The 23,865-nt window shown below is 37.9% G+C and overlaps 1 protein-coding gene across 8 annotated transcripts in view; it reads right to left on the reverse strand.

The window, feature by feature from the left end:
• The window catches only part of ZNF521 (zinc finger protein 521), a 273,454-nt gene that overhangs the window by 228,787 nt on the left and 20,802 nt on the right, over positions 1 to 23,865 (reverse strand). For all 8 annotated transcript variants that reach the window (XR_011541952.1, XR_011541953.1, XM_070627502.1 and 5 more), the window contains one exon: positions 14,557 to 14,736. Coding sequence is in view for 4 of the 8 variants with exons in the window: in XM_070627502.1 (XP_070483603.1) it covers positions 14,557 to 14,736 (180 nt within the window). In the remaining 4 variants the exon portion in view is untranslated. The remainder of the gene's footprint in view (positions 1 to 14,556; positions 14,737 to 23,865) is intronic.

A 23,865-nucleotide genomic window follows, 5' to 3' on the forward strand; every position in this document is an offset into this window, starting at 1 on the left:
AACCAGCCATAAAAGCAGCCCGTTAAAATTTACAAAATGGTCACAGATTTCAAAAAACGAAGAGTAAAATTAAATCTTCCCGATCATTTCTTTTTGGGGGTTAAGGGGGTGCTGCTGGGCATAACCAATAATTCCTAAGTAATAAGATTTCCCATAGAGATGGACCTTAGTACACATATATTGTTTTTACAAGAAAAAACCCACTGCTCTAATCCTGTGAGAACAAAGTACTCTTCTTAGCATCCATTTGCTGGATTTCAATAAGGCATTAAACCTTGCATGTCAAAATTCCTCATCATGAAAGAAAAGAACACCAGCCAGCCTTAATGCTTTCATACACCTTGATTTTCAGGGTGTCATTTCCACTTGCTATAACAACCCCAACTACAAGGGGCCTTATATCCAGCAGCCAAAGTTTGACTTGTAACCAACTTGAGATGAGGGGATTCTTCATTACCAAAACGAGGCGGGGGGGGGGGAAACAAAAGCTGGATCAGAAACAGTGTTACAAAATATAGGTAAGTTGGGGGAGAAATTTAGGTAATTGACAAAGGGAAAACTAAACCACAAGTCAACAAAATAGGAAGTATCCTAAGTGGCCTAAAGTCCCTGTTTGGGTTCTGGCCTACACATACAATTGCTGTTGTAAACAATTCTAGCCAGGAAAGTATCTCAAATTTAACATAGGCAAATGTGGACTCACCATCCTACCTTCCAAACCTGCTCCTTTCTCATTCCTGGAGCAGGTGATGGCCACCCAATGCACCTGAGGAATTCAGAGACTAGGGGCTGATTCTCAATCTTTTCCTTGTTCTCATGCTCCTCACCTAATCAATCACCAGATCTGCATGATTTCATCTTCAGAATATTTAGTGAGTTTGCCCCTCCTCTCCACTCCTATGACCACTGCGCTTCTCTTACTAGCGCAATCACAAGAGTTGCCCATCTGGAATCCCCCCACCCCAACCCCCACGCCTAATTTCTCCTCTAATCTACTCTCCACATGGAGTCCAATCCGAACATGTTATTCCCTGAATAAAACCTTCAACGGCTACCCACTGCCTAAAACAGTAATTATCAAACATTCTTAAACTTCTAAACTCAATATTCAAATGAAATCTTACCTTAATAACTAGTACATAAAACAATTCCAGCCTGGGCTGTTCTGATTGCAGGGCATGGAAGATGCCCACTAACTCAACTCCCTACCTCCATGCTTACCTGGCTGGTATCTGTGAGGTTCCTCAAAACAGCTTGAAAAGCACAGGCCAGAGAATCAAGTTTAAGTTCTTAGGATGGCCTCACATGGCCAGACCCTACCTTCCCTTCCTGGTTCATTACAGTAACCAGCCTTCAAGATAGCCCCCAGGGATCCCCATCTCCTGGTACACATGCCTTTGTGTAATTCCCTCTCATATCATACTAGTCTGTATGACCAATAATAGAATATGATGGCAGAAGTACTGGTATGCCACTACCAAGATTAGGTCATAAAAGCTTTCACCTCTCCCTCTCAAATTACTTGTTTTCAGGAAAGCCAGCTGCCATGTTGTAAGCTACCATGTTGTAAGCTATAGAGAGACCCATGTGGTGAAGATCTGAAGACTCCAGTCAGTAGCCATGTGATTGAGCTTGGAAGTGGATCCTCCAGCCCCACTCAAGTCTTCAGATTAACTGCAGGCCGGGCTAACACCTTGACTGCAACCTCATAAGAGACTCTGCACTACCATCTCTCAAGTAAGCTGCTCCCAGATTCCCAACCTACGGAAACTCTAAGATAACACCTGACTGTTGTTTAAGTTAAAAAGTCTTAGGGTAATTTATTACTCAGGAATAGATAATATATTCATATTTCTCACTAATTCCCTCTCTTGGACTTTTTCCTCTAGCTTAAAATTGCCCCAGCAGAAACTATGCTGTTTCATATCTCTCATCTATTCTTCTTTATCTTCTATCTGCCTGAAATGTTCCCCTCCCACCTTTCTTCACCTAGCTAACTCTTGGTTATCACTAAAGGCATGACGTACTCCAGGAAGACATCCCTGAAGATCCAAGTTGGGCTCAGTGACTCCCTTTCAACCACTTTTCTCTCAGAAGATCCTGGGCCCTGTCTAGGACTTATTGGACAAAAAGTAGGATCTTGATAAATGTTTATTGAACTGAATTGCTGATAAGTGCATAGTAGTATTTGGGAAAACAATCTACTGAGAGATGCTATTCATGTGACTATGTCTGCATGGTCTTAGTGTAGCAAGTAATGGTGACAAACTTTTCACTACATTAAGCTAAACTGCAGTATCTAATCAGTGTAATAACATTTGTATTAACAAACACTTGTCAGTTTTTAACTGGTGTACCCAGGAAGAAAGCTATCACTATTTAGTTGTTTGGCACCAACTTAATTTCCACCTATGAGTGACCACTAGCAAAAGTTAAGGCAAAGTATGGTCCTTTGCTCTTTGGTAGGTGCTGGGACAAATGAATCGAAAGGGCAAGCAGTCTGGCTGAGGAAAGAAGTAATGGAAGGAGGGAGAAATAAACAGGTGGGGAGGAGGGGCTGTGTTTAGCTGTGCTGTTTGCCATCACTTCAGGCCAAATGACAAACTAGTATCGAAGCTCCAAAAGAAGCTGCACTTAGATTTTCCACAGGCCAGAGAAGGTGTTACTAAGAAATGGTGGAATTTGGAAGATTGTAGCCCATCTCCCAATACACAGAGGTACCTTGGTGGAAAGACAAAAGGAAAACACAAACCAATGGGCAAAGTCTTACAACCTAAAAGATAAAGCCCTAGGAAAGGAAGAAAAGCAAAAGGATGGTGGGGAGGGGAGAATGCTCAATTATAGGGAAAGAATATTTGGAAGAACAGGAGAAACAAAGGAGCAAGTCAAATGTTAGCTCTTAGATAAAATTTTAAATCTTTCCTTTTGAGTGCGTGATAATACATACATAATAGTTAAGACAAAATACTAAACCAGATCAGATAGTCACAGAACGTTGCTTTCTGATACCTAGTATAAAACATTGGTGAAATATTGCGCATAGAAAATAAAATTACATGTAAGAAATACTAAGTATATAACAGATTTGACAAATTTCTTTTCAAAAAGATTATAAAAGCCTTCTCAATTGTCAACTTGATAATTATGATGGAGAAAATCTGTACAAATTAAACTGTAAGAGTTAAGTTGAAAGGCAATATGAGTAATAAAAATATACACTTTAAATAATTTGCAAATTAAAAGAAAAAATGTTTTCTTCAAACAACAACAAAAATACACCTTAGTGTTTGAATGTATAAGTGTCTTTTCTAACAGATTATTTCTTTTAAATCATTTTAACAATGATCACCTTTTCTGTGGAAAGCCTTATTTTGCAAGAATAGAGATAGGTAAATTGGTAGCCGCTCTTCTTTTTATTTTCTGCATTTGTCCTCAGCTCCTAGTTTACAGAAGATCTGAATATCTGCCCCGTGTTCCAATATCTCCCACATCAGAAACCCAAGAGCTCTAGTGTCATTAAAATGGGCACAAGTCCAAGAAAACCACAGGAGATAGACCAGCCTTCACTGTGTAGATAAACTGACAAGAAAATGCCCATTTCTCAAAACTAAATGGAATTTTTTCTTGGAAAATAGTTCAGTGGACATACGTACTGTAGGCATCCGAATATTAATTATGCATTTCAAGGTTAAAGTTAATGAAGCTCATCAACCCAATCATCCTTGTCTACATTTTTATTTAGTCACCAGGGGGAGCTCATACTGCTCTGTGGGTAGATAAGTACAAGAGTCAGATTTTTTAAAGGGGGAAAAAATTAAATCAATGTGGCAATAAATATAATTCAAACCTGGTACACAATGTCCATAGGCAAACATATCACACATGCAAAAGAAGAATTAGGTATATATAATTTTTTTTTCTTGTTAAACAAAGAAGTTAGAAAAAACTAAAAGCCATCAATTAGTAGAATCTTGCTGTGCTTAACAGAGGACATACATAAACCCAGTCATTTATGGTTGTCTTTGGTCCTATTAGGGTCTTACTCACGATCCAGATTTCGTACATTTGTCCATTTGTTGTACTGACCCTGTTATTTTCTTGGTTTGAAGTGCTACTACGATTTTACATTCCAACAACTAATCATTTGCTCAAAAATATCCCATATAATTACATTATAATTATACTGAAACAAATGTTTCTTTATCCTTTGCTTCAAATAGCTCCTTCTGTTCCAAATATATTTTTTAGCACTTTTAATGTGTGTTCAAAGAGTTCTACCCAATAATCTACTTAAATTCATTCTACAATTCACCCAGGAGACAGAATCTCTTTAAACTTTGAGAAGCTCCAGTTGGAACAAAGAGGGGAAAAGGGTTCAGAGTTTGTGGAATAATCACCGCTAATCGATCAATTTCCCCTGAAGGTAAAACGGAAAGAAAGGAGGAGTGAAGAGTTCCAGTCCAATTCCTTGAAGTTTAAAGGAACTAAGCCCTGAGGCACAGTGTAGACTGATTCCTGCCTTCCCCTACCAAGGCCTATTAAGAGGTCATAGATCTCTGTGACACTGCTGCCAGTCCCCAAAGACAAGATCCCCAGTCATAGACTTAGCACAAAGAGAAAGGATAAGGAAATAGTCTACTTTTAATAGCAATTCACTACCTTATAAAGGAAGTAGATAGCAGTCACAAGCATCTTAAAAAGGGTAATATAAAAAAAAAATTAAGTGCAGTCATGAAAAAAAGTAAAAATTCAATATCTTAAGTTTTATCATATTGAATGTCATGTTTAAGAATAGGCTATATGTGGCAGAGTCCTGGTGTGCACACGACTGTATCCAAATAGCTAAACATTGGCCTGCTCATAAAACAGACTGAACAGCTGCAGAGGGTCTAAGAAATAGTCGGTCTCTTTTAATTCATCATCCCCACAAAAGAGGCCCCACTGTTTCCACATCCCAAATACAGCCCTTCATTTATAATTTTTACACTTCTCCACAGGGACAAACTGACAGCTTTAATTACCATCGATGACCATCAAGGACACGGTGGAAATTCTTGAAGATATTCTCCCATGGTTTGTGTTCTTGACATTTTATTTACAATTTTTGGCAAATAAATCCTGAAACCACAGAATTAGATGATTATATATTCATTATCAATTATACAACTAAGGCAAAGCCATTTATCTAAAACAGTTGTGGTTCCACAAGACACCCAAAGCTAACATTTTGTTATACACAGACAAATAATGCTAATTTTCTTCTTGAATTCTATTCATTTCAAAATGCTAATTTCAAAAACCTCAAATTAATCAAGGAGCAGGTAATTTGCAAATACAGTTATAGCTAGTACAGCATCTTCTCCACTTAAGTTTTACTTGTAAAAAACAAAGTGAAAGTGCCTACTTATTTTCTATTTTTAGGAAATTTCATCCTTCAGGAACTTTCCATTCATAATCAGTAGCTTTCTTGCAATTCACAAGTTATTAAAGCAGGCTGAGAGTAAAAACACCTAATTTTAAAAGGCACATCAAAAATACAGAGAAATATTCCTTAAATTACTCCTTCAACATTCCAACTGCTTAATTTTAAAAAATTAATACATGTAATAATTCATCATTCATAGTGGGAAATTGTAATTCATCAGTACAGTCCTTTTATAGCTTTCAATTACAATGCCCAAAAGCATTCAAAGAGCACCAAAAAAAATGGACCTAAAAATGATGATTTCACATCCACGTTTTGGTAGAGAATTTCACAAACAAATATAGCAAAAAGAGAATGGTAGACTAGGTACTAACAGCGAAAGTTCTGCTGTAGCCAAATCAATGTGGAAATATCACAGCTTTTGTAGCTGGTAATAGTTTAACTGTCCCTTCCTTCAAAACCAGAAAAGGAGCTCACTCAGCCAACAGCTCGGAGGTTGGAACCAATTATGGATGATTGCTTCTTCTCTGGTAAATGCATAGAAGAACTTACTCACGGCCCTGCCAGACTAAGAAAATGACACACTCGGCCTCACCACTTTCTCTAAATCTGAGAGGAACAGAAACTGGGTGAGTTGTTTTTCATATGATGAAGTAAGTGGTAGTCAAAAACAGCAGTCTCTGAAATATAGGGTACATATCCTAGGGTAGAGAAGATATTCGGAATATTCAGGAACCAATCAGAACGGACAAGATCCATAAACAGCCTCCAGAAACAAATGAGACCTTCCTGAGAGCAAGAAGATAAGCAGGACCCCTGTCAACCCGGAAGCCCTGGCTTTTCCATTCCCCTCCCGCATCTCAGAACAGAGTAGCTGACCGTGCCCAGTGAAACAGGCTGACGGATCACATTTAATGTTAACTAATCTAATCCACACAAAATCCTCACATTTTGACAACAGATTTTAAAAGTTTTCCACAAGGAAACTGCAGGATTGACAGCTGAGCACAAGTAGTAATCAACAAGAAAATGGCAAATCTGGCCATTCCACTCCTGTAAAAGCTCTTTATCAGCCACCATATGAAGGAGGGGGAAGAAAGAAACAATTTAATCAGATCTGACCAAAAGTTGGCAAAACAAAACTGAGACTATCAGGAAAGTTCTTTGAAATATGGGCTTATATCCACCACCAATAATGATGAACCTCATCGAGAAGTGTAATAACATATGTTCTCTCTGGTGGCTTTGTGAGACTGCTTTTTTAGCTCTCACAGTCATTAAAATGAATTGTCAAAATAAATGAATCTAGACCAGGACTTCAAAACAACATAAATTTATTTTAAAAACGTGCTTATTTCATCCTCATTTTTCAATTTCTATTTTTGTGAATGCTGTATAATACATGTATCTATGTAATGTATTGACAAATACACATAATAAAGACCCTTACTAATTTTTTTTAATCAAAAAGTTTGGGGGCTGGCCCGGTCGTGCATAGTTAAGTTTGCACATTCGGCTTCGGCAGCCTGGGGTTCGCCGGTTCAGATCCCGGATGCGGACATGGCACCACTTGGCAAGCCATGCTGTGGTAGGCGTCCCACATATAAAGTGGAAGAAGATAGGCATGGATGTTAGCTCAGGGCCAGTCTTCCTCAACAAAAAGAGGAGGAGTGGCAGCAGATGTTAGCTCAGGGCTAATCTTCCTCAAAAAAAAAAAAGTTTGGAAACCACTGGCCTAAAAATTAAGAAGCAGGTGGAGAAGGGGCTGGGGAACGGAATTGATGGAGGCCACAAAACTGCACTTTGGGGACTTCTGGGTATTTACAGAATGAATTAGGCTAAAAACTAAAAAAATAGTTTAGATAGGAAACAAGGAATTGATCAAAATGGAGGGAAAGAAGAAAATAAAACATATAGCCTATTAAGCCTAACTGAATATAGAAATAAACAGTTGATATATAAATCATTAATAACAAAGTATGAATAATGAATATAGAAATTAATATAAATATATGTAAGTTATAATGCCTTAAGCCTAATTGATATAAACTAAAAAGTTAAAATATCACATTTATTTCATGTAATTTATTTGAACTAATGATTTGAAAAGGAAGACAGCCAAGAAAAGTTCTAAGAACGGTTTCAATATGCTTCTATGAAAACGATGCTTCATTCCATAAAAAACACTCATTTCCCTTATTTCCATTGCCAATAGAACTAAGTGTTAGGGTACTTGATTGTCGAGTGGAACCAACCAGTCTTTAATTTACCACAACCATGCAACACATGTACAATCACTTTCACTTTTTAAAAAAATTCTTTGGCTAAAAAAAAAAAAAAAAATCCAGATGTCTAAAAGTCTTCAGTTCAGAAAAATCGACGTGAAGCTTCCAGGAAGTCTCATAAGTTTTAAATCAAATTAAGTGAACCTACTATTTTATACCACGGCATAGCATCCACTCATTGATTCACTTCATTTTCCTCAAAAATGTGAACCTTTACAGTAATAATATTTGTAAAAGAGCCACAAATCTATTAGGGCTTTATAAATCTGACCTACAAACACATTCTCCTAAAGCAGAGCAGCCTTGCTCTCATACATATCTCTGCCTGCTCATCTTACCCACAGCACGGTGGGCCAGAGGGTTAAAAACTAATACCAAGCTATTTAGTTTTTCTCTGCATTTACATCCAGGCAATTCACATTAATGATGTGAAAGAACACTTAGACAATTCAAGTCCACAAATTAGCAGGAGAGAAGAGAAAAATGACTCGGAACAACAAGCATACAGTATTACCAAATGCACTTTACACATTTATCCTGTTAAGTGTAGCTTAGTTTTGATGATTTACAATGCTAGTTCTTACTCAGTTTTGTAAGCATAATAAAGTCTCCGTAATCTCAGCCTTCCCCATAGCACCCTGCTATTAAATCTTTGTTGAGAAGTGTGATGAGACCCCTCTGGCTTCCAGCCCTCCCCACCCCCTGAGGGAATTGGCAAGAAATGATAGGGTTGGTGGATTAGTAAAATGAGAGGTTCTCTGTGCTTTTCCTTCTTTAAATATATATTTTGATAATCTGTCTTCTGCATCAGAGAGTCCCAACAGCATTAGAGTGTTGATTTCCCTCCCTCCCCAGCCTCCAGGAAAGAGAGCCAGGCTGGGGCGAGACAGGTGGTTTCCATCTACTGCTACAACTGAAGAGTGGGATTGCACTTTTTTCTTTCACCTTTCCCCTTATTCCTTCAAGCAGGGATGATACGTAACTTATTTACACATGTTGGATTGTAGACTAGAGGAAAACTGCACCATGAGACAAAGAAAAAAGAACTCATTTTCCTGAGTGCCATCTTGTCCCCTGCTCTCCTCGTTCCTTCCTGGATCGGGCAGGATGCTTGTCCAGAACAGTGCCCACATCCAGAATACCCCTCCCTGCTGGACTCCGTGAATCATGTTTGTGACTCCTAGATCTCTAGGTCCCCTGCCAGATCTACTGTCTGTGAGTTCAGTCTTTCTAGGTTTCTGATACCTACTCAGGAACCGACCCAGGCATACTCGATTGATGAGATGACTTTAAAATCTGGGTCTAGAATTGATCACCTTACTCCATATTTGACCTTCATCTCCTAAGGCCTGGTCTAGTCTGAGTCTGGGCTCACTTGGCAAAACTATACCAGGATTTGAAGACTTCTGAAACAGAGTGAATCAATTTTCACCCAGGCAGACTCTCCAAGGAATGCACCTTACCCTTGGGGATGAAAGTCACCAAAGGAACAGATCTCAAGTTACCAAGAAACTTTCAGTTAAAAGATGGGAAGAATCTCAAGGCAGGGTTCCTACCAGCTCTCCCACAACAGAACTACCCTGAGTAACTCCCACAGGGGTCAGACCATAAAATACCTCAGTTTTCTGTTATTTTGCAAAACAACAAGTTTTAAGATTTCTTTCTCTTCTAATTTTTCTCTATAGTTAACCCTCCATTACACTACTCAGAATTCCCTCTTTCTTCATACAAATCATTCGCCAAAAAGTCCTTAGGCTATGATCTAGCTGGGTAGGACCAAACACGTAAGACTTCAAGATTAATAAAAAGGAAGCCACAGGAGCAAAGAAAACAGTTAAGAAAGCAGCAAGAGACTATAAAATAAAGAGAAAGGAAGAGGAGAAATATGCACAACAAGGAAATTAAGAGTCTGGGGAAAGGATAGGAATCAAAGGAAAATTAGCAAAGATACATGTGGGGCTGGATGAAGTTAAAAGACAAAAAGGAAAAAGAACAAAAGAAAGAGTAAAACTAAGAGGAGAAAAAGAGAACAACTAGAAATATTCTCCTTTGCTAAACTAGCACTTTGTCCAGCAGGGGAAAAATAAAAAAAGAAGCACCAAGAAAAGAATTAACTCAAGCAACAGGAAGCAAAAACTGGAAGAGTGTCACTCCTGACTTACACTAAAAGGTTTTAACCGAGAAGGAAGGTAAAAGCATCATAGTACTTTTTTAATTAAAATGCTTCCAGTGTCTTTAATCCTTTCCAAATTAGAAAGCAGGGTACTGTAGGCCAACTGCAGGTTCAACTTTAACACCTTCAACAAATGTGAACGATTCCTGATTTTGTTTCCCCCCCTTTTTGCTCTCTCCCTGATCCTCCACTTCTGCTTTTTTTCATCAGTCTACCGGCCTCCCCAAGAAATCATCCTGAACAACAATACACAGGACCAAGGCCCAGCAGACGTACTTTTTCTGAAATGTGTTTCATTAAGTCACAAATAGGGCTCTGTTTTCCTACCTTTGATTAAAATGTTGTGGTATATGAGCACAAACCAGATTCTCTGCTTTTAAGAAAGCTTAAAATCAAAAGAAGCCAAATATTTTATTAGTGTTTGGGGTTTTTTTAAATTATTTTTTTACAAAAAACAGTATTTAACCTACAAATATTATCTTTACCATGTGACGTGCTGAAAATCCAGCATTTCCTGCACTGATATTAAAGTTGTTTCATATATAAGAGAATATATATTGTATAATATATGAAGTTGTAAAGGAATACAGTCTTTTCTATTTCATAGAGCTGAGCATAAAGATAACTATATGGCAGAAACTCAATAAAAAGTAAACACTAAATAGAATTTGAAGCTTATTTAAAAATCCATTCTTACCTAAGGTAAGATTTCTTGCTAGTATAGTATATACTGCCCATGTCAGTCAAGTTCCCAGGTCGTTACCCTAAAATTAGTGATGAGTAGAGTTTCCTTTAAAGCATCAGGTATTCCTCTGAAAATAGAATCTTACTAAGGGTCTACATTTAATGGGATTTCAAAAAATTATGCATTCTAAGGGAAAAATGCATTAAATGAAGTCAATTAAATGTATATGAGCTAGAAAATGCAAATAAGTCCACAAAGAATACCAATACACACCCAACAGAATGCTAAAATTAAAAAGACTGACAACACAAATGTTAGCAAGGATGCACAACTGGAACTCTCAGAAATTGCTAGTGGGAGGGTAAAATGGTGCAACCACTTTTGGAAAAAAGCTCAGAAGTTTTCCATATAGTTAAACATATCCTACTACCCAACCTCATGACCCAGCAATTCCACTCCTACTTGTTAACTCAAGAGAAATAAAACACATGCCCACAAAATGACCTATATAGGAAGGTTCACATCAACTTTATTCATAATAATCAAAAACTAAAAACAACCAAAATGTCTACCAATAGGAGAATGGAAAGCAACTTTTGACATATTCATATGATGGAGTACCACTCAGCAATAAAGAAGAACATATTACTCATATACACAACATGAATCAATCTCACGGACTTTATGCTGAACAAAGGAAGCTGGACACAAAAAAAGAGTACATACTGTCTAATTGCACTATCAGAAGTTCTAGAACAGCAAAACTAACTTATGGTTAAAAAACTTAAAAGCTGGTAACTCCTGGTGAAACATTATTGATTGGAAAGGGGTACGAGGGAAATTTCTAGGATGCAGAAAATTATCTACATCTTAAGAAGGATATGGGTCACACGGGTGTATGTATTTTGTCAAAATTCAACAACTGTATCCTTATGATTCATAAAATTCACTATATATGAATGTTACATTAAAAATTATAGCATTAATAATTATAAACAACTATTACCCTAGTTAGTTGGTCTGCTTATCATGATGGTATGAGTAAGCAATTCTGAAACTACTTAATGTATATTCTAGACTCAAGCAAATGAGTAGACGTATTGAGGATGAAGGAAACTAGGTTTCTCACTGCTAAAAAAGGTAGTAACAAATATAGAAAGGAAAAAGACTGGGAAGTATCTGAAATGTCAGATTGAATTAGGAGGTATTTCCTAATTCATTTCCTAATTTTGTCTGCTGACAGGGTCTATAATCAATGATACAACTAAAGCAACGAGCACACAAAGTGCCTATGTCTTGGTTTCTAAACACCTTTGTCCTCTTAAAGGAACCAGGACTCCTCGGAAAAAACGCTGATTGCAGGACTGGGACAAGAACATGATGAGCCTGGAGCATCTGTTTGCAGTAGAAACTAAGTAAGACCTTGAATAATCATGGAGACATATTAAACTAACAGGATCCAGTTTGAAAGGACTCCCATTGACTAAATCTTGGGCAATCTGGGCATCAAAATAATCATAGTAGTGAATTATGACCCACTGAATAAAATAAAAATCCAAAAGCCATGGTGATATGAATAAACAAATAAACGAATAAGACAGGAAATTATAGTAGAAGGTCAACTAATAAATACAGAAATTAGGGAGTTAAAATGGATGTTTTATGAGAATGAGGATATTTACATAGTGGCAAAGTATCTTCCCACAAATTACTTATTACTTACAAAGGGAAAACAGTAACTTTACAATGAAGAAAGTTGGTGAAACCAACTTAAACAAGTATTCACTGTTAACATCATCAACACTGGGATAAATCAACATCATGTACTTCCTGATCTGGTGCAGTGAGAAGGGCACAACATCACTTTGGTGGTGGAATATCAAAGTGTATAACCTGAATTTAATCATGAGGCAACGTACATGAGACAAACTGAAATGTACATGGGCAGTCCATAAAGTACAGTCATGCTTAACGACAGAGATGCAGTCTAAGAAACGCATCGTTAGGAAATTTCATCATTGTATGAACATTATAGAATGTAGTTTCACAAACCTAGATGGTATAGCCTACTACACACCCAGGCTATGGGTGTACTATAGTACTATAGTAATATATATATTACTATAGTACTATAGCATGGTACTAGTCTTAGGAGACCACTATCTTATATATGCAGTCCATCGTTGACCAAAATGTTATGTGGCACATGACTGGAACTGGCAGGTTCTCTTCAAAAGTGTTATAGTCAAGAAAGACAAAGAAAGACTGAGAGATCATTCCAGGTGAAAGGAGGCAAAAGAGACATGACAATTAAATGTTATATATGATCCTGAACCAAGGATGAGAAAAAAAATCTATATAGGTCATTACTGGGATGACTGTTGAAATTTAAACATTGATTATGGATTAGATAATAGTAATCTACGGTGTTAAATGTGAACTTCTTTGATTTTGATAAGAGTGCTGTGGTCATGTAAGAGAGTGTATTTGTTTAGAAAATACACAGGGTATATTTTAGAGTGGTGTGTTGTCTCTACCCTTTTCTCAAATGATTATAAAAAAAATTGATGAAAGAGAGTCAATGATAAAGTAAATGAGGTAAAATGTAAATAATTGGTGAATCAGATAAATAGTACATGGGAATTACATGTACTATTTTTGCAATTTTCCTGTAAGTTTAGAATTGTATCAAAATAAAAGTTACCAAACACCACAAAAAATATGTACATGGCCAATGTTTATATAAGCTACAACAAGTCCTAAACGTACATTCCAAAAAATGACAACGGGTTTTCTGAACGAAAGAAGATTCTATGGCCTAATAAACTTACTCACTGTAATCCCTTTTTGAAGAGTCACAGTGCACTTTAATAAAGAAGGCTATTTAACTGGATTTAATCCAAAATTTCCACAATAATCTGTTCAGGAAACCTGGTTAAAATGGAACACCTATTAAAATCTTACAAAAATATCAATATTCTGTGGAAAACAGTTGGAGAACCACTTGTCTAGTAAATACATTTCTTATACATGGTTAACTAAAGAAAGATTTGTGCTAGGAAAATAGACAGAGACCTACACACACACACATACATATACAGGAGCAGTGTCAGCTTCAAACATTAAGAGAAAAATGACATGAACCTAAAAAAAGGTATCTATCCAAAATGTCCCACCTAGCCTCATATAGTATGCTCTTGTAGGACACATTTTTAAAGAGGGTAGAAATTTGGTAAACTGAGTTTTAGTTTTATTCAGCCATTAAATTGAACTTCACGTGATTCTCAATCTGATCCCTCCCATGAACAGTATAGTAGAGTAGATTCCCTGCCTTAGTGAGGTCCTACTGTGGGCTGGCACAGTGCAAGGATCAGAGAGCACAAAGATGAATAACATACAACTCCCCCCATCCATAGGATTTCAGTCTAATGAGGGGGGGGGTTGGAAAGTGAACCACATGCAGTGAGAACTCTGATATTCCAGAACAAGCATTGGACTTTATGAGAACACAAAAAGGCAGCTAATCCAGGCAGAGAAAGATCGGGGAAAGTTCCCTTGAGGAGATGACATTTAAGCTAAAATAAGTTAAGATACATGCCAATAATTCATTGCAAAAATACATGTATTTAAAATACATGCTGAAATTCTTTGAAAAAATATTCAAAAGGTTTTTTTAAACTTTATTTTAGCCACCTAATGTTAGTTCTGCACGTACATGGCATTGTGTAGTTAAAAAAAAAAATAAGAAAGAAAATGAAAATACACCCATTAGTTTTAAAATCCAGGTACAATTCAAAATCTAAGAAGGACTATGACACTGAGTTTGTCGCAAACCACCACCTCAAAATTCCTTCTAAAGCTCTTCTAGACTTACCTAGGTATTGAGTGTAGAAGTACAATAATTAGAAGGGGGGGGGGGGAGGAACAAACTGAAAAAAATCAGAAATAGAACAGTATGAGAAGACAAGAAATGCTAAGTATTGTTTACCTGTCAGCTGACATTGATTAATCTTGTGTTCTGTGATATCGCTCAGTGATTCGAACACCTGGAGGCAGCTGTCACAGCTGTGCACAGCTTCGTCTTCCAACTCCTCTCCGTCTTCCGGCCTCTTCTTACCGTCTATTGCCTCTCCATCTTCAGTCTTGTCTTCAAGTTTACAGTTGGGGTCTGAAAGAAAATCAAGTCTCTAAGTATGGGGTTTAAAGACAGGTTCTTTTAAAGTAACGTTTAATCTTCTTGCCACTAAAAACAGACACACGCTTTTCCTGAAGTTGCAATAGGAGGGCTTCCTTGCAGATTTTATTACAGAAGAACCAAAAGTTAGTCTTCCCTAAAATTTTTCAGTTCGTGATGATTGAAGTTTTTCCTTTTCTCCTCCACCATGTAGCCCTCTTTCCATCTCCTTCAAATAATTTGTCCACCTTTAATGTTAACTTGCCACTTTTTTATAGCCTTTTAGGGGTTTTTACTTAAAAGAGAGAGATAAATCACTTTTAAAATTAAACAGTCTCCAATGGAAAGGAGAAAAACACTATGCTTGAGAATTAACTCCTTTTCTGCTAAATATACTCTTTCACGGGAAATTACCAGAATTAGCCGAAAGTCTAGAATAAGCTAAGCTAATTACCATAGGCACGAAATTGACCTTTACGTAGAAACTGGTCAAAACACAGTTACCCCATTATTTGTTAGACATCGATAGCAAAATAAGCTCTACCACACAGCAAAACATTCTTACAAACACAAATTCAAGTGTAAGTGTAGTGGTATGTCTCTTGGTTTCAAAATCATCAAAAAATGAAACCAAATATGCAAAGAGCAATTATAAATTATAATCAGGTCAACAACTTGAGTCAGCATTATCAACATTAAGAAGCCCGATAGTGGGAAAACTAAAAATAATTCCATTTTAACCCTAAAAATGATACATACACAAATAGCAAGTGTGTGGGGGGGGGATGCAGAAGAGAGTTACACACATGTAATTTTTAAACTTAGAGCTCAATAAGCACTTTGTGATTATTTATGCTGTACTTTCACTCCCTGTGGACAGGTATCCCCAAACATCCTCGTGCCATGCCTCCTCTTGGCAAGAAAGCAAAGGGGGAGAGAATGTGCCTCTTTTGGAGAAATTAGGATAATAGAATCTGTGACTTAATTTACGGAACATTAATTTCTAATAGAAAAAGTCCTCCAAAGTCAGATGTACATTTTGTCTCCAAATAGAGGAGTCCATGAAATAGTTATAAAAGAGTTCTATCAAGATACCAAAGAAATATGTAAAGCATTATCTGTAGTCAAATTGTTTTAATATGCCAGGATAAGTACTTGAAATGTTACAATCAAGAATTCCCTGACCCAAAATTAGCCCAAATTTCTTAGAAAAGTCAATAAGGCACCCCACCACCATCCCGTCGTCTGAACGCGCTTTCTGCTACCTTGCATGTAACGGGCTGCTACGAGCCCTCCTTCTACAAGTCACTACGCTCCCTTTCTTTCTGGCAGTTGTTTCAAAGCCTTTCTTCACATCTGCAATAAACTGAACTATATCATCACCCTTCAAATGATTCACATATGCCAAAATCAACTTACATTTCAACATATATCATAATCTCTAGGGTTCATGCAAAAAGCAGAATTCCCATCTCAAAGAGCAAGCAGTCTTGTTTGTTTGCTTTAAAAAAAAAAAAAAAGAATGTAGTGTTTAAGTAAATTGGTAATTGGGTTGATTTGCCATCTGGAAAATTATTATCTCAACACTCTACACAGTGCCCATTTCAATATACTGGAGTTTAGACCGCTCCTTCCTGGGGGAGTAATCACAGGATCTTTTTCGTTTGTCTTGTACTTTGCCCAGCACAGCACCGTGTCCAGGTGAGTGCTTAGTAAATATTATTTAGTGATGACGAGAAGGGAGAGGAGGGGGGGAGAAAAAAGTACATAAAAAAGTCCTTTACTGGTATTTTTTCTGTAAACAGGAACAGACCAGGTACCTGTGAATTAAAAAGCGCCTAGATGCCTACATTTTCCCAAATCGACACTATATGATCCACCACATTTGACTTTGCTGGTTTCAAACGTTTCATCCAGACCTACAGACGCAACAAATGAGTAATGCTTTAAAGATCTCCAACAAACTAAAACCAAGCATAAAATACTGCCAAAATAGAGAGTAATTCAGGAAAATAAATAGCAGTCCCAATTATGGCAAACTGGCCCCCACACCATTAAACACTTGTTGGAAGGCAGCAGGCGCACACTGAATACTGTTAGTTGTTTAGCATGAGTTTCCAGTTTCTCATAAAACTGACAGCACTCAGGGAAATGTGGGTGCTAGATCTGAATTTTAATATGATTATTTAAATGCTACACATCAAGTTTGCAGGCCTGTTTGTTTTTAAATAAGGAGACACTCTGAATACTTTAAGTAGTATGCAGAGAAAAATGATAAAAACTCACCTCCCTTATTAGTCAAGAATACGGACACTTTACACGAATCCAGTATCAAAAGTATCAAACAAATAGGAATGCATGCATGATGCTTTAGCTCTTAAAAGCTAAAGAATGACTGCAGTCCATGCTTCTGACACTATGGCTAGTTATTAAAATGAGGGTCATTTTAAGACTAATAAAAAATATTTTTGCTTCCACTTCTGCATTTACAGATAGAACCCTTCTGGGACTGAAGTCAGTCAAGCTTATTCACTTCTGCTGCAACTTTAGGATGCATGCTCCAGCCAACTGGCGAATTTGTTTTTAGGTCACCACTTAAGAGGGACCCTCTAGGGGGTGGGTGCGATTATAGCCTACGATGCCTTGGCGTAATGAGCGCTGGAATCTCGGTCTCTTTCTTTGCAAGTAGATTTTTTCCAAGCTCCACTTTCATGAAGCATTCTTTCTCGTCCATTGAAAAGATGTGTTAATACATGTTAGGGGTTTCCGTTCCTAATGTCACTTGATGTAGGAAGATTTGAGAAAGCTTCCATTGTCAGCCATTCCTTTCCCACAGGTGGCTACACTTCAATAATTGCACATGGCCTTAGTTATGTAGTTTTTATAAAGTCCTTTGAGATCCAATCATAAAAAATAATTGTATTACTCTGCTAGCCATTCAAACCTCTGACTTCAACCTGAGGGGGTTATAAATGCAAGGTCCCTGCCTGTAAGTACTGCCCTGCCCCCAACACCACTGTAAGAAGGACAATTGTTCTTCCAACTCCATTGTTGTGTTCTACACTCACCCAAAGGGCAATATTGTAAATATATGCATACCCCCTGCACTGCAACTATCAACTCTGTCATAGCTGCAGGCACCTCTCTCTGTCCTTTGCCTTAAAGGATGCTCCCAAACATGTTGCCCTAAAGGATGCTCCCATCACAAATGACCTCACCTGCACAGCCAACTTTCCGGCTCATCCTTTCAAAGGGTGCTATGAAGCACTGGACTTATAGTGTTCTGACTTGGATAAAAGGCTTAATTTTGGAACAAAGACACAATTATTATTACAAAAATAAATGGCAGCTTTCTGTTTCCAATTTTGTTGACATTACTTATAAATGGAAATTCTAAAGAAGTATGCTTTTCCCCGTATTGTGTTCCCTGGCAGGTGGTTCTTTCCTTCTTCTCATCTTCCTCTTCATAAGGGTTGTTATTGCTATAACTTGGTTTAATAAAATTACAACTTAGGGGAAAATGAAAAATTGCACTGGCTTAAAAGTGTTGGAGGCAATAAACTCATGGACTTCAATTAATTTCAAGTGTGGGATCAGTTTAAGGCCAACCAGCAGAAATTCTATTCTGTCCATGTAAAAATGAGGTTTCACCACATTTACTTTTTATAACCTATATAAAAGTCAAGTAAAAGTAATGAATATCTAAAAGCCATCTCAGTGGACTGGCAAAGACTATCTGTATTCTTGAAACTCATCTTACATATTTCTCTCTGTGCTACAAGGATCCCATGCCTGATCAAAGCTAAAATGTCAAACCACTGAGAAAACAGCCCAATTTCCAATCCATTTCACTGCCTAGAAACGGACCTCCTTCCAAGCCACTTTTGCATGGAAAAGCACTGGCAAAAGAAAGAAAAACTAAGAGATCATGTGGTTATAATTATTACCAGGCAAGGAATATTTCTGCAGCTCAGTGGTAAAGTAAAACTCTGTCGCTCTCTGCTCCCAATAGTGTCCATCGCAAAACAACTGCCTCATTAAATCTCTGCAGTAAGATTAATATGCCGTAGCTGCACTACATTTATAACTTGGTACTCTATAAAAAGCACATTTAATCGTAAGAGCCAGAGCCTAGATACAAAGTATTACTATAAAAACTTCTGGCAGCGAGTACACAGAGCAGGCCCTCTGTCCTTCTTGCAGGAGATATAAATGAGGCTTTTCCTGGTGAATTCTAAGCATGAAGCCCTACCTTAAAAACCAGAGTTAGTTTTTATGAGAGTGGCAAGAAACACAAGATTCTGAGGATGATGTAAATATGAAATGCAAGAAGATTACTTAACAACTAACATTGGCAAGAGATGAATGAACCCAAAATACTCCACTTATACACACATGCAAACTTAAAACTGGACCATTTCCTAACAGTTTGTTCTCTGGTCATAGCCAGCTTTTCACCAAATTAAACAACCATGGCATGAATTACTCAATCTTAAATCAACCCACACAGTGCCAGTAAGTTCAAGAAACTACCAACTAAAAAATGTGTACTGCCTGAAAAAAAATAAGTTTTGGCTTCATTGTGATGACTATGACCTCCTGGATCTTAATTACCTAAAACTATAAAAAATAAATATTCAAGAAAAAGTGAACAACACTAAAGTACTAGTGGACTAGGAAAAATACACTGTTTTTGTTACTTTAGAAAGCTGCCTACGTTCTTTCTTCCAAGGATATCTTCTGAAAATGAAAAGAGCATTATAACCCAGTGTCTTATTTTCAGGAGCTCTATGATGAATAAGTAAACAAATAATTTATACGAATACGTTCTACACTCAAATCCCACAAAGCACTCAAAACAATGCACCTCAAGTTAACAAGTACTTTGTGCCAAATAATAATTAATTGTTCAATGCTGTTTTTAAGGTTCACCTGTGTACACACAACTAGCCTTGTAGAGCTGACTGACACGTTTAGAATTTCCATGCCTAGAAAGAAAATCAGACACTAGCAGTCTAGAGCAAACCATGTCTAACTCGCCCCTACAAGTGTGTTCAAGCCATATTCACTGGCAACAGTGAATATTTGGTTTTGATATTTTTCAACAACAGAGGAAAAGTTACCTTCAGGTGAAGAAGAGTTAACAAGGAGCAGAAAGCCTTCCTAATTTTCAAAAACCAAAAGGCGAGATCATTATTTAGTGCTTTCTGGACTCTAGATACACATTCTAACTTGAAATCCCCTAAGATGAAAACAGATTTAGGGAAAATAAATCGCACACTGTTATAAAATGGCAAGCAAGCCCTAGTGAAGGCAGGAGGCATCGCCAGACCGTGCGGCCGTCTGGCCCACACCCGCCCGCTGGTCTGCTGCCTCATTTTTTTCCTACTGTCAAGAAATGGTAAACAAACAAACAAAACAAAAACAAAGCAACTGGTGGGGCAGCCGAGGATGGGCATTCTGGAACTGTGGCCTCAGCGTGGCAGGGCAGGGATGGAGATCCCAAGCAGAGACCTGGCTGGCACTAACAGGTCCAAAGAGCTCATGTGGTCAGGGATGAAAATGTGCTCTTTTTACTTGTGCTGCAATATTTATTTTCTAACCACGCTATTCTCTGAAAGTCATTAAGTTGTTTAACAGAAAAAAGAAAAAAAACCCAAAAACGTTTTCACAGACTTGTTCTTTCCTTTCTCTATAAAATCTTCTCAGTCACAAACGATGATCTCTATATCAAACGAAATCACATAGTTGAAGTTTAGATTTCTGTGGGTTTGCTTGATTGTTCTACAGGTCTATCGCAGTCCTTGAAGACCAAGGGAAATATCACAGATACACTATTATCCAGGAGAACATGAATTTATCACCACTCTTCTATGTACAGTAATATTCCTTCTAGGAGGATGCTGAATGGGAGGAAAGTAGCCTTGGGAGAGGTTAAAAATACACACATACACGTGCACACTTTGAAATCAAACAAAACGTTTTTCCTCTTCCAATCAGAATCCTACCCAAACTTCTTTCTTCTTAGTTTCTCTTTATCTTTAACATGAAATTAAGAAGAAACGCTAAATTTTCCAACATCCATATAAAGAGTATTTAAAACATACTCCTGCCTTAAAGTCATGGAACCTTCAAATTGAATTACTCTGGCTACCTTGTCACACCGCCAGGAAACAAACCTTTATGGAGCACCTCTGCAAGAACAGGCATTTGGCGAAGAGCCTGGAGATGCCAAGTCTAGACCTGGTCCCTGTCTCAAGCAGCCTGCAACCTGCTGCAGTTTCCCAACTGGTGGATTGAAAGTGGGCTCAAGTATTCAAAGACACTCATCCTTTCAGCCCTCGAAGAGGCTTGGGGTGACTGGAAACTACAGGATTGTTACCTGTAACTCCACTTACCCAAGTGTGCCATTTAAAACTTATCATTTTTCTGCGTCTGCCACAACCTGAGGAGGAGTGGCAAGCACTAGTGCAGGGGGAGAGAGAAAGGAGTAAACCAATGATGCCAGAAGTCGGGGTAAGTACTCAGATGGAGGAGCCCACAGCCAAGGTGCACTTCAATCTGATGGAGCAGAGAAGGAAATTTTCATCCAAAGAAGAGCAGCTTGAGCTGGGGTTTTTGAGTTTTGTTTTTTTTTTTTTTGAGGAAGATTAGCCCTGAGCTAACATTGGTGCCCATCTTCCTCTATTTCATACGTGGGACGCCTGCCACAGCATGGCTTGACAAGCAGTGTGTAGGTCGGCACCCAGGATCCGAACTGGCGAAACCTGGGTCCCTGAAGTAAAAGGCACGAACCCAACTGCCGGCCCCCCGCCTGGGCCAACTTTTAAAGGATGAGTAGTACTGAGGATAAGTAGAAAATGGCTCTCCGAACAGGGGAACATATGTAAAGGCACAGATGCGTAAAACAACATGAGGCCTCCCAGGAAGTGCAAGTTCTTCTGTGCCGTTCAGATGAGGGGTGCTGGGGAGACTGGGAAGAGAGGGGAGCAGGGGCAGAGACGAGGCTGATCGTGAAGGAACCACTCTGAGCTAAATGTTCCAGCATTCACCTCCGTGCTATGAGAAGTCACTGGAGGATTTCAAGGAGAGTGACTGATCTGGTTTACATTTTAGAAAAATGCCCCACTGGTCATTGAGGGAACAGGCTGGAAAGAGTCCAGTCTTGGAAACGGAGACCAGTCTGGAGGCTATGACATACTGTAGGAAAGAAGTGAAGAGACTGCAAACTCAGTCGATGGCAGAAAGGAAGTAAGGGGAGCCACTACAGAAACACGGTCTAGCCATCTTAGGACTGATTGTGGGCGTAAGAGGGTGGGGAGCCATCTTGGTGACTGCAGACAGCAGGCATGGTGCAGCCACTCCTCAAGATGACCTGGCTGTCTTGGTTTTAAAATGGGTGTATTAATCAAGGCTAATGACTTGCTTTTCTCACTATTTTCATGCTCAGATTTCCTCTTTTTTTCCATAATCCCAATAAAGCCAAAGCTGGAAAGAGACTAGACAGAAATATCAAAATCACACCAGGTAACTTTTTAATCTATTGCAAGAGATTTGCAAGGGCCCTAATGACACTTATTGGGATTTAAAGGGTCTTTGGTGGGACTCCTTTTGCTTTAGTCTTATTTCAAACACATACAAAGCCAAGGAAAAATAAATGCAAAGTTTGACGAGAAACAAAAACAGATATTGATTCTATTATCTCTTTCATTCTCTTTTTAAAAATATCATTAACCATTACTTCAAGTAGTTAACAGGATTCTACATACAGTTCATGATCCTTTCCACAAGACAAATAACACAAGACCATTATTTTCAAAAACATAAAACCCAAATAAACATATTAAAACATTCATTGTAGGGCCAGCCTGGTGGCATAGTGGTTAAGTTTGCGCACTCCGCTTCAGCAGCTCAGGGTTGGTAAGTGCAGATCCTGGATGCAGATCTATGCACTGCTCATCAAGCCATGCTGTGGCAGCATCCCACATACAAAATAGAGGAAGGTTGGCACAGATGTTAGCTGGGATAATCTTCCTTACCAAAAAAAAAAAAAAAAATCATTTTAAAGGGTGTAGATTTTTTGCAGCAGAAAATAGTGCAAGAAACCACGAAGAGTGATGACAAGTTCACAGGAAAAATATTAGATAGAAACAAGACTAAAATGGGTACACAAACTCAAAATCACCTAACCTAATACATAAAGAAAAAAATTACCTTGCCAAAATTTTTCTAGATGAAGGATTTACAGTGAACTCTCCAATGTCTTTTTGTTGTTACTGTTGCTATTTTGTTCTGTTTTGGGAGGGCTTCTTGGCATACGCCTTTCTTGTGCCAGATTTGAGACTCTTTAGTCTTCCAACTACCCTGATGCCTTCGTGTTCAACACTGCTGGTTAACTGTGAGGGTGCTGTTGATACATCTGAATCTCACATAGTCTCTAACTCCCGACAAAAACAAACAAAACCAACTTCTAAATCCCTATCCTCAACCTTAAACCAAGTCTCAGGAACCCTTTCTTCCATTTTATATAAGAAAAATATTACCTAAAAATATTTTTAATGTCCAGCTATACAGGTACCAATTTCTCTATAGCAAAGTGATTTTAAAATTGCTAAAAATCCACTCTGGAGGCAAACAAATTATTTAAAAATATTCACGTGTAGTCTTCAACACATAATGACCACATACACTGAAAACTGCTTCTTAGACAGGAGAACTACAATAATAAATGAAACATATTTTTGAACCTAGGATTCAGACATTTGGATATTTGGGAAAGGAACTGGTTATTTCCTCTTTAAATGTAACAAATAAGCGTCAGCTGTAGTAGCATAGCCAGGAAGCGTTATTCCACGGCAGCAAAAGAAAATCTGGGACAGAAAGCCTTGGTAGCCCAGACATCATACTTTCTGATACTTCTACCAACAGTTCTTACTTTGGCTATTTTAGATAACAACAATCCAAGTGTCACACAATATTTCTGAACTGGACACTTAAAGTTAACTATCGCAACAATTACTGAAACATTAGCTTATGGAGAAAATATTTTGTTTTGGACAAGAAACCCTTGTTTGCTGCAATGTAACAGTACTCATCTTTACATTTTTAGAAGATAAACTCCAA

This window comes from Equus przewalskii, chromosome 7, assembly GCF_037783145.1.
Source record: "Equus przewalskii isolate Varuska chromosome 7, EquPr2, whole genome shotgun sequence".
NCBI lineage: Eukaryota > Metazoa > Chordata > Mammalia > Perissodactyla > Equidae > Equus > Equus przewalskii.